Here is a 12,810-nt window from a genome sequence, read left to right on the forward strand (position 1 = left end):
TTTAATTTGCATCTCTCTGATGATTAGTGACTTTGAGCATTTTTGCATATGTCTCTTGGCCATCTGTATGTCCTTTTTGGAGAAGTGTTTATTTAGGTCATTTGCCTATTTTTTAATTGGATTGTTTGTCTTCCTTTTGTTAAGTTGTATGAGTTCCTTATATATTTTGGATATTAACCCTTTATCAGATGTATTATTGCCAAATATGTTCTCCCATACAGTGAGCTTTGTTTTCATTTTGTTAATGGTTTCTTTTGCTGTGCAGAACTTTTTTATTTTTATGTAGTCCCAATTATTTTCTCATTCTTCTACTTGTTTATATTTTCCTATATCTCATTTTTCAATGTTATGTAGTTTCCTGAGTATAAGCATTTTAACCTCCTTGGTTAAGTTTATTTCTGAGTGTCTTATATTTTTGGTGCAATGGTAAGTGGGAATTGTTTATTTAGTTTCTCTTTCTAAGAATTCATTATCTATAATAATAAAAGCGTAATGTCATAATTAGACCAGACAGCCAAACAACCTTCCAGACGGCCTTCCAGATGAAGCTGCAGCAGCGGGGGCCAAAGCAGAGGCAGTTAGGGGTGATCAGGCAGGCAGAGTGGTTGGGGTAATCAGGCAGAGTGGTTAGGGGCAATCAGGCAGGCAGGCAGGTGAGCAATTAGGAGCAAGTGGTTCTGGATTGTGAGAGGGATGTCCAGCTGCTGGTTTAGGCCCAATCCCTGCAGTCGGACATCCCCTGAGGGGTCCCGGATTGCTAGAGGGTGCAAGTCGGGCTGAGGGAGCTGCCCCCTCCTTGGGAAACCCCCCCCCCGGGGCACGAATTTTGTGCACCAGGCTTCTAGTTGGTATATAAAAATGCAATTAATTTCTGGGTGCTCATTTTGTATCCTGCTACATTGCTGTATTCCTTTATTAAATCTAGTAGTTTTTTGGTGGAGTCTTTAGAGTTTTCTATGTACAGTATCATATCATCTATGAATAATGAGAGTTTGACTTCTTCCTTTCCAGTTTGGATGCCTTTTATTTCTTCTTCTTATCTGATACTTTCAGTATTATGTTGACTAAGAGTGATGAAAACGAACATCCCCATCTTGTTCCTGATCTCAGGGAAAATGGTTTTAGTTTTGGCTCACTGAGTATGATGTTGGCTGTAGGTTTGTCATATATGGCCTTATTACTCTATTGTGTTTTAAATACTGACAATATCTTAACTTTTTCAACAGATGACATGCATTTATAATAATCATTTGAATTTGTCTGCTCACTTTAACTTTTGTGTCAGTTCTAGTTTTATTTCAATTGATTGATTTATTGATTGGTTTTGCCATTATGGGTCATCTTTTTCTGCTTCTTTACATTTTGGAGTCTTGGGCATTTCTGTATTCTTTGAAATATACCTTAAGTTTGGTTTTGGAAGAATTAAATTACTTCAAAATGTTTTGAATATTTTATGTCTGTTTTGCTTAGTCCAAAGTTATTTGCTTCCCACTATTAAGGCAAGATCCTTCTGTGTAATCTACTCACTTCCCTGTAGATCTTAAAATGTTCTAATCTGGCGGTGGGAACAAGCAACCTCCCTGGTCCTAGATGAGTGTCAAGGACTGTTCCCTCTGAACCCTACACGGTTTTCTTCTTTCTCAGGCAGTTTCCTCACATGCGTATGTTGATCATTTCTTACGAGAATATTCTTGGGGCCCCACTTTTGATCTCCAACTTTGTCTTGGCATGCATATGTCTTTTCTTCAATATTCTTTTCTCACCAGACTCTCGGGTTTCTATCTCCAACTCAGGTAAACTGATGGACTCTGCCTGAATTATTCAGTTCTGTGTTGGCTTTGAAACTACGCTGGAGCATTTTCTGTTCAATTCTCAGGAATCAGTACCTTTGTTTCCTGATATCTATTATAAATAAATATTTGTTCCACACACAATACCATCACACCATGCATTTTTCAAGCCCTTTGTTTTATTCATTATGTTTATCATAATTCATAATTATTTTATGTACCTTTGCTTTTTTCTGTCTTCCTTTACCAAAGCTTTATTAAAGGTGGAACTAAGTATCACTTATTTTTAAATGTAATTCTAACACATAGAACAATGCCTGGTATAGACATTCAGTAGTTTTTTAATTAATCAGAATTGATGATTTATTGCCTACAGTGGTTAATAGCAATGAAGTATGGGGTTATATTCAGGTTTCTGGTTTGAACATCTTAGTGAATTTGGGGGTCATTCACTGACCCAAAGAGTACAGTTGAGGACATGATAATGAGCAGAGTTTTAGACATACTGAATTTGAAATATTTATAAATAGTTAAACTTATGTTTCTGGTAGACATTTGGAGATATAGAGCTATAGCTTTGGAAAGATTCTGAATGAAAGAGATTACAGTATTATTAACACATATAAGGTAAATGAATTCATAAGAGAAAATTAGTTTCCCTAGGACAGTCATTTTAAACTAGGGATAATTATGTCCATCCATAAAATGTCTATAATAATACCTGGAGATAGTTTGGTTACCATAACCAAGGAAAAGACAGATGAGGAGAGAAGTGCTACTGTCATTTTCAGTGTAGAGACCAGAGAAGCTCCTAAACATCGTATAGGTTAGAGGTGAGCACTCCAAAACAAATAATTCTTTAATACAAAGTGTCCAGAGTGCTACTGTCAAGAAGCCCAGAGTTTGTAGACACACTCTCCTAGTGGTGTCAATTTGCCAACACTAGCACCTCTTTCTAAGGTGTCTCCTACATTGCAAAAGAGAACCCATGAACTGCATTCCCCAAAATTGCCTTCTCTGTTTTTTTATTAGTTAGGATTTGCCAATTAGAGGCACCAACAGACAGAATTTAGATTAACCTAAGTGAGCTCTTAGGAACCACAGGATTTCTAAATTCAGACTAAAATATTAGGAGTCCAAGAGAGATGTTAGTTGAGTTTTCAAACCTGTTCTATGAAGGACTGGATAAATATTTTATAGTCTTGCTACAGTTGAATAAGCCCATAAATACTATATTACACTCTTCATAGATAGAATATAAAGAGGTCTTCATTTTTATTAGCAAATATAGATGGATATACATATCCCTGTGCCTTTATACTTACTTTGACTAATATACAAACTCAGTGCACCTGAAAATATTGTTTCTTGTTCAAAATATCATTATATCTGATTATATAATGTTGATTGTTCTAAGAATAGAGGATATGAGCATTTGCCTTTCACAAGTGATAGTGACAGGTATCAAGTTATTTTTCTTTTATTTCATAGGAATTTGGTGCCAAAGTAGCAGTAAACAACATGTCTTTGAACTTATATAAGGGGCAGATCACTATTCTTCTTGGAGAAAATAAGGCAGGAAAAACTACCACCTTGTCTATTCTCACAGGTATGTATTCAATTCTGTCCAGAGCAGAAGACAAGGCTTCTTATAAGACTGTAGATCAATCAATAACTTGTGATGTTGAGTATGTCATTTCAGCCTTAGTGTTAGTACAGTTTCAATTATTTACAGTCAAGATGCTTCATTTGATGTAAAACATTTCATTCATTTATTCAATGGTAAAATTTTATATGTAATTATTTTTTAGGAATTTACAATACAGGATGATTACAAAGCTGTTACACTCAATTTTATACTCTGATGGAAATACAGACAAAAAAACTTGAAACTAACACCATAAGTAAGATGATAGATATTATATGTAGGATACCATTCACATATAATGGTGATGAGGAATAGGGAAGTGACATCAGTCTGAGACAAATACAACCTATAAAGGGCTATGAAGGAAAAGAAAGAAGAATATTATAGGTATAAGCAAAGACCAGGAGGCTCAAAAGCAGAGGTAATTTATACAGCTATATAAGATAAGAAAGAAATTTAATGACAAAAGGTGAAGTTGGATGAATAATCAAAAGTTCCAAACATGTATGGAAGATGGTGGTCGACGGGACAGTAGGCTGCAAGATAGTGTTTGAGTGAGAGAGCGAAAGGAGAGTGTGTGGACGTGCAGGGAGTGTCTGTATTTGTGATTGAGGGACAGCTACATTCCACATGACTGTTGGGGACTGGCAGATCAGGCTCCCCTGGCCTGGCAGCCTCCACTACTGCTGCTGAAATCTCTCCCCCAGAGCAGCTGGCTCTGCCGCAAAGACTGCATCATCTTGAAGGGGAAAATGGCTGTGATCGGAAGCCCAGCCTTACCTCAATCAGGGAGACCTCAGATACCTCCCGGGACCCTACAACCACAATGCCCAGGGACCAGCTGCCTCAGCTGTGAACCCACACACACTGAGACTCTAGCCTCCCCAACTGCGGGCACCTAAAAAGTTTGTCCACAGGGAGACAAAGCGGTGACAAATACACAGACAGGCCCTGCGCCTTCTCACAGAGCAGATAGAAGGAACATCTGAATTGAATAATATCCACCTGGAATTGGTGAATTAAACACAGCTGGTGAGGCAATCTGTAGACAGAAATGTCAGAGATCAATCTCCTAGAGAGAGGTGAGATCTGGGATCCAAGCTGGAGGGAGAAATGTGCAGTGGGATCTAGAGTCCCAGAGGGAGACTGTGCTCCACTAAACCCATGGTCCTTGGGGTCAGTGTAGCCCTCAAAAGTGGAAGGGGGTCCACAGGACTGCTGGCAGAGGCAGACTCTAGATATAAGCCCACATCCGTGAGAATCTGTGCCCAGAAAGGAAGCCTGAGGTTCTATACCGGCTGCACAGTGCCAAGGGAAAAAGACGCGAGTTGACGCGGTTCCCTTTTGCTTGCTAAGTCCAGTACATAGGATCTTCCAATTAAAAACACTCACTGAGACTGCAGGGGAAAGTTGTTTTTGTGGAAATGGAGGGTCAGAATAAGGAGAAATGAGCAGGAAACCAGCTCTGGGGCAGTTTGTCCCTACAACCCAGTATTAAGTGTGGCAGGGAAAGAAGAGTCTAAACACTGTGTAGAGGGACCATTTAGTCCCGGATATTAATACAGAAACACTGCCACCCAGGGGTTGTCTCAGAAATTGAGTCTTGTAAATACAACTGAAGGCAGAGAGAAACAAAGTGAGAAGAGATCCCACCTGCTTGAAAACAAGGTTGTGGCTTATGATACAGAGGAGCGGTAGATTGCAGGGAATTTCAACACTGTGCTGATTACCTGATAGGAAACAAACGTGCCAAACAGAACAATAGAGGAAGTGAACAACCTTCACTACTTCACTTTTTTATTTTAGATCTTTTACTTAAGAAACTAATTTTTTTTCTCACTTGATTTTACTTTATTACTACATATTTATTTTTAACTAGCTGTACCTGGCCATGCGTTGCTGTGGCTCAGTCTGGTTAAATGGAAAAGAAAGAAAAGAGAAGGCACACGTTTCTAATATGTTTAATTTCACAATGCTTGTGGGTATACAAAATTTTTTTGTTCCATTGTCTGTGCAGATACAGAGATTGTCTGGTTTGCTGACTCTAGAACAGGCAACATATAATTGTCCACATGGAAAGCAATCCGTGTCTAGATCTAAAACACACAATTCTAAAGATTGGCCCTGAGCTTTGTTGATGGTGATTGCAAATGCTAATCGAATGAGGAATTGCAATCTCTTAAACTGAAATGGCATATCCGTTGGAATCATAGGAATGCAAGGAATGAGGACATCTTCACCTTTGAAAGGTTCTGTCAAGATTGTTGCTTCTACGACATTGCTCATTAATTTTTTTACTGCAAGCCGTGTGCCATTGCAAAGTGTTGGCTGGTTGATATTTCACAACATGATAATTGGCACGCCAATTTTCAATTGCAGTATGTGTGGTGGCATCCCTGGCAGATCGAGTGAATTCAAAAATTCTGTTGGATAATTAACTGCTTCATCTGCTTCCACAACAGTGTCGACAGACTTGTATGTGACTGCCTCGCTTTGAATGTTAGACTGAATAATATTGTTAAGCTCGTAAACGTCTTTGTTCTTGGCCGCAAGAATAGCTCGTTCACTCAGGCAATCATGATTCTTATAATTGGTTTGAATATTGGGAAATACTTTTTCAACCAATTCTTCTTTTGACATCACTAAATTGCAGAAGTTATGAGGCAATGAAATTCGAACTGAGGTCAGATCAACCAGCACCTTTCCGTTCCCAATTTCCAGCAATTGATGTGAGAATATCTCAGCTGATTGATCATTTTGCAGCTGGACAAGCATATTTGTACTTAATTTTAACGTCTTTACGTGTCGCCACAAAGTAGAGTATTTCAGGCAAGCATTTATTTCGTCCTCTGGTGTCGATCGAGGAATTACAGGTAATGTTTGCCTGAAATCTCCTGCAAGCAATATTAATGCATTCCCAAATGGTCTGATGTTTCTACACAAATCTTGCAATGATCTATCAAGAACCTTGAGCGATTTTTTGTGCACCATTGTGCATTCGTTCCAAACAATAAATTTGCATTTCTGTAATACTTTTGCCATGCCAGATGCTTTGGAAATGTTGCACATGGGAGTTTCAATGAATTGCATGTTCAATGGCAATTTCAAAGCGGAATGAGCAGTGCTTCCACCTGGTAGCAATGTCGCAACTATTCCGGACGACACAAGAGCTAAGGCTATGTCATTTGGAGATTGAATTGCTGCCAGAGTCAATCTAATTAGGAAGGTTTTACCAGTTCCTCCTGGTGCATCTAAGAAGATTTCTCTAAGCACGTTATTGACAGTTTGCATTATTTGATCGTAAATGCCTTTTTGCTCAAGCATTAGTTTAGGAATATTTGATTGCACATTCGACAAAAGATCACCCATGTTGTAATTTTGTTCATGACGCAATTCTACATCGAATGAAGCAGCAGCAAATCGATTCGGTGATGGCATTCCCAATTGATTGAGAACTTTATTCGCGATTTCTAAGCACAAATCTTCAATCATTATCAACATTGAAATGGAATCATAAATTTGGAAATTTGGAAATCGTAAATGGATCGTAAATCGGAAACATTGAAATGGAATCGTAAAATATTTAGTATAGCGTGTGTTGCTTTTACGTCCAACAGATGGCGCTGATTTTCAAAAAAAGCATGTTTTTACCTGTCACAGATGTGACATCTATATAATAGTAGGTATAAGGTATATAAAAACACGTGTATTCGAATGCAACGTTGTATCAAAATTTCAAAGCAATCGGTGAAGAACTTTCAGAGATTTAAGATTTTGAACAAATGAACATTTACATTTTTATTTATATAGATTATAATTACTACTATTATTTTACCTTATTTAAAGTTTTATTTTAATTTAGTTTATTTTCTTTTTAGATTAGTGTTCTACATTCTATTTTTATTTTTATTTTACCATTATTTACTCTATCTTAATTTTTCCTTTATGCCAACACTCTCTTCTTCACTTTTCCCCTTTTTTGTCCTGTTTCTCTTACCCTGTTCCTGCTTTTGTTTTCCTTTATCCTTTCTTTTTACCCACTGTTAAAAATTGATCTTACTCATATATCTAATTTGCTTTCCTCTGTTCCAAGTCCATGCAGACTTCTCTCTTCCTTTTTTTCACTATCCAAAATTTTTTTCTTCCTTTCTTTTTTCTTTCTTTCTGTCTTGTTGTTTCATTGATTGCTTGTTAGTGTGGGTTTTTTCCTATTTTTGCTTCTGTTTTTCCTCTCCTCAGTTGTCCTCTTCTTCTACTAATAGCTTAATTCATTCCAATCACCAGCTCAGGCCTATCTACTCTCTATTCTCATTTTCCAATAATAGACAAATACATAGATAATTAAAGAAAGGGGAAAATGTGTATATATACATATATATATATATATATGTGTGTGTGTGTGTATGTGTGTGTGTTTGTGTAAGTATTCTTTTATATAGTATATATACATATATACATATATATGTGTATATATATATATATATATATATATATATATATATATTTTGTTTTTCATTTTTCTTCTTATACACTCATTCTCTTTCTGCTTCCTCAATACTGAATAGTGGCTATTTTTCCATTCATTCAATTCCTTGATCCTATCTTCTGGAAATAAGCTCTAACTCCTCAGATTCATCTGGGTGTTTCTTGTTTGGGTGTTTGTTGTTTCCATTCTTTGGATTAGTTGTTTGCATTCATCTCTGGGTATTTGTTCTTTGCATTTATTTGATTAGTTGTTGTTTTTTGGAGTTTTATCCCCATATATATTTTTTCCCCTTCTTTTTTCTTATCTTGTTTTTCGCTCTCACATTTTTCTTTTTCCTAATATCATTCTTGCACCCTTTTCTCTCCCCTAATTCTCTTCTCTGGTGGTCACCTTTATTTGGGGTTATGGGTATCGTAAATACATTTGTATTTGGTGCCCTGTGCATTTTGTCTTGTCGTATTGTATTTTGTGCCTTTAAGTCAATGGAGGACAGAGAGAGCTACATAACCAGATACCCTGAGAGGAGCGATCATAAGGAGAAAAAGAAACAGCCCACACATGAAAGGAATCACCAGAAAAGGAAGTAAATGAAATAGAGGCAAGCAATTTGTCAGAGAAAGAATTCAGAGCAATGATTATAAGGACACTAAAAAAGATGGAAGACAAATTCAACAATATGTGTAAGGACCAAGAGGAAATGAAGAAGAACCAGGCAGAAATTAAGAATGACATCACTGCAATAAAGAACACAATAGAAAGCATCAACATTAGACTAGTGGAAGTGAAAGACCACATCAGTGAGCTACAGGACAAGGTAGGAAAATACACCCAGGCAGAGCAGCAACTAGAAAAAAAACAACCTTAAAAAAAAGGAGGAGAACCTAAGGGAACTTTGGGACAATATGAAACAAAACAACATTTGCATAATAAGGGTATCAGAAGGAGAGGAAACTGAGCAAGAAATAGAAAACCTGTTTGAAGAAATAAGGACAGAAAACTTCCCAGATATTGGCAAAAAAAAAAACAACAACAAAAAAAACAACTCATATAAGTCTAAGAAGCTCACAGAGTCCCAAACAAGATGAACCCCAAAAAGACCTACACCAAGACACATTATAATTAAACTGGCAAACACCAATGACAAAGTAAGCATCATAAAGGCTGCCAGAGAGAGACAGAAAGTTATCTACAAGGGATCTCCCATCAGACTATCAAAAGATTTCTCAAAAGAAACACATCTGGCCAGAAGGGAATGGAATGAAATATACAAAGTCATGGAAAGCAAGGGTCTGAATCCAAGAATACTGTACCCAGCAATGCTGTCAATCAAAGGTGAGGATGAAATCAGGAGCTTCACAGACAAAAAAGGACTAAGGGAGTTTGTTACCACCAAACCAGCAATACAAGAAATGCTGAAAGGTCTGCTGTAAAAAGAAATAGGAAGGGAAGAAGGAACACAAGCATGAAGAATAAAAATGGTGACAAACAAGTACCTATCAATAATAACTTTAAATGTAAATGGATTAAATGCCCCAATCAAAAGACATAGGGTAGCTTAGTGGATAGTAAAACATGACCCATATATCTACTGTCTATAGGAGACCCACCTCAGAACAAAGGACTCACACAGACTGATGGTGAAGGGATGGAAAGGTTTTTCAGGCGAAATGAAATGAAAAAATAGTTGGGGTAGCAATACTTATATCTGACATATTGAACTTCAAAGTGAAGGCCATAACAAGAGATAAGGAAGGCCACTTCATAATACAAATGAGAGCAATCCAACAAAAAGATATAACTCTGGTAAACATATATTCATCCAATACAGGAGCATCAAAATACATTTAAAAAAAAACTTCTGGGGGATATCAAGGGACAGACTGACAGCAATACAGTCATACTAGGGGACTTTAATACCCCACTAACACCATTGGACAAAACCTCTAAACAAAAAATCAGCAAAAAAACATTAGTCCTATATGACTCACTAGATCAGATTGAATTAATTGATATCTTCGGAACATTTCACCCAAAGCCACAGAATATACATTCTTTTCAAGTGCACATGGGTCATTTTCAAAGATACACCACATATTGGGACACAGGCTAAGTCTCTTCAAATTCAAGAAGATAGAAATCATATCAAGCATCATCTCTGATTTCAATGGCATAAAATTAGAAATCTACAATAAAAAACAATAAAAAAATCAAACACCTAGAGGCTAAATAGCATGATACTAAACAATGACTGGGTTACCAAAGAGATCAAAGAAGAAATAAAAAGCATCATGGCAGCCTAACTGGTTTGGCCTGCAGACTGAAGGTTCCCAGGTTTGATTCCGGTCAAAGGTATGTAGCTTGGTTGCATGCATATCCCCAGTAGGGGGTGTGCAGGAGGTGGCTGATCAAAGTTTCTCTCTCATCCATGTTTCTAACTCTCTATACCTCTCCCTTCCTCTCTGTAAGAAATCAATAAAATATATATTTTTAAAAAGCATGATAGCAACAAATGACAATGGAAACACAACAATCCAAAATTTATGGGACACTAAGAAAGCAGTCTTGAGAGGTAAGTTTATAGGTCCATAGGCATACCTAAAAAACAACAACAACAAGAACAAAAAAAAAAAAAAAACAAGAAAAAAATGTTAATAAATTATCTAACTCTACAACTCAAAGAGTTAGAAAGAGAGCAATAAGAAAAGCTCAGAGTGAGCAGAAAGAAGGAAATAATAAAGATCAGAGTGGAGATAAACAACATAGAGACAAAAAAAATACAAAAGATCAACAAAACCAAAAGCTGGTTCTTTGAAAGGATAAACAAAACTGATGAACCTCTATCAAGGCTCACCAACAAGCAAAGAGAGAGGACCCAAATAAAATCAGAAATGAAAGAGGTGAAATAACAACCGATCCCACAGAAATACAAACAATTATGAAAAAATACTATGAACAACTCTATTCCAACAAAATGGACAACCTAGACGAAATGGACATATTCTTAGAAAAATACAACCTTCCAAAACTCAGTCAGGAAGAATTGAAGAAATTGAAGCAGTGATGAAAAACTCTTCCAGCAAACACAAGCCCAGTCCCAATGCCTTTACAGGAGAGTTCTACCAAGCATTCAAAGAAAAACTAAAACCTATCTCCCTCAGACTATACCCAAACATTCAAGAGGAAGGTACACTTCCAAGCTCTTTCTATGAAGCCAGCATTACCCTAATCTCAAAACCAGATAAAGACACCACAAAAAAGAGAACCACTTGCCAATATCCTTGATGAACATAGATGCTAAAATCCTCAACAAAATTCTAGCAAATCAGATTCATCAATACATTGGAAAGATCATACACCATGACCAAGTGGGATTTATTCCAGGATGCAAGGATGGTACAATATTGGCTGTGGGTGTCACCATCTTTGTGATGGCGTGAGTGTCAATTAGCATATTCCCTCTTTATTAGGAAGGATAATGAACTCACAGAAAGAGAAACTAAAAAAAAAACCATATTTACCATTGCACCAAAAAAATTAAGATACCTAGGAATAAACTTAACCAAGGATGTAAAAGACCTGTACTTGGAAAACTACCAGGACAATGAAAAAAAGAGATAGAGGAAGACATAAACAAATGAAAGAATATACCATGACATGGATTGGTAGAATCAATATCATTAAAATGTCCATACTACCCAAAGCAATCTACAGATTCAATACACTCCCCATTAAAATACCAACGGCATATTTCACAGACCTAGAAATAACTCTCCAAAAATTCATCTGGAATAAAAAAGACCCGAATAGCTGCAGCAATCCTGAGAAAGAACAAAGTTGGAGGGATCACAGTACCAGATATCATGCTATATTACAAATCCATGTTTCTCAAAACTGCCTGGTACTGGTGCAAGAACAGACATATAGACCAATGGAACTGAACAGACAACCCAGAAATTGACCCAAGCCATTATGCTCAATTAATATTTGACAAAGGAGGCAAGAGCATACAGTGGAGTCAAGACAGTCTCTTCAATAAATGGTGCTTGGAAATTTGGTCAGATGCATGTAAAAAAAAATGAAACTAGATCACCAACTTACACCATACACAAAAACAAACTCAAAATGGCTAAAGGACTTAAATGTAAGATGGGAAACCATAAAAAATCCTACAAGACTCTATAGGCCGCAAAATAGCAGACATATGTCATAGCAATATCTTTAAAGATACTCCTAGGGCAATGGAAACTAAGGAGAAAATAAATAGATGGGATTATCCTACCTAATAAAAGGGTAATATGCAAATAACCATCACTCTGCTACGCCCATGATTGGGCCAGCGGAAGGCTGGGGGGTAGGACTCAGGGTGGCCTTTCACCGGCCAGATTGGCCACCGCTGAGGGGGGAACGAATGGGGCCGAGGGGGGACCAATGGAGCTGGCGGGAGGTGTGGTGGGAGCGGCGGCGGCTTCCAGTCCAGCCCCTCAGTGTTCCTGGGTTGGAGCGGTGGTGGCGCCTGGGTCCCTCCTATCACTGAGGGACCTGGGCAGTGGCAGTGCTCCAATCGCGATGGCGGTGTGGGGCCCAGCAGCTCCCGCCCCATGCTGCCACCGCCACGCTGGGGTCCAAGCCCCCATCCTGAAAGAAGGCGGAAGGAAAACTGGTGCCAGTAGCCAGTGAAGGAAGGTTTATTGCACGATTCTTCGTGCAAAGGGCCTCTAGTATCAAAATAAAAAGCTTCTGCACAGCAAAAGAAACCATAAACAAAACAACAAGAAAGCCTACTGCATGGGAGAACATATTTCCCAGTGCTATCTCAGATAAGGTTTTAATACTCAAAATTTACAGAGAACTCCTATAACTTAACTAAAGGAAGATAAACAATCCAA

At 37.6% G+C, this 12,810-nt stretch overlaps 1 protein-coding gene across 7 annotated transcripts in view; it reads left to right on the forward strand.

Moving 5' to 3' along the window:
• The window catches only part of LOC103296290 (phospholipid-transporting ATPase ABCA3-like), a 451,749-nt gene that overhangs the window by 160,334 nt on the left and 278,605 nt on the right, over positions 1–12,810 (forward strand). For all 7 annotated transcript variants that reach the window (XM_054714397.1, XM_054714395.1, XM_054714398.1 and 4 more), the window contains one exon: positions 3,282–3,399. In XM_054714397.1, the coding sequence (XP_054570372.1) occupies positions 3,282–3,399 (118 nt within the window). The remainder of the gene's footprint in view (positions 1–3,281; positions 3,400–12,810) is intronic.

Source organism: Eptesicus fuscus, chromosome 4 (assembly GCF_027574615.1).
Source record: "Eptesicus fuscus isolate TK198812 chromosome 4, DD_ASM_mEF_20220401, whole genome shotgun sequence".
Classification (NCBI taxonomy): domain Eukaryota; kingdom Metazoa; phylum Chordata; class Mammalia; order Chiroptera; family Vespertilionidae; genus Eptesicus; species Eptesicus fuscus.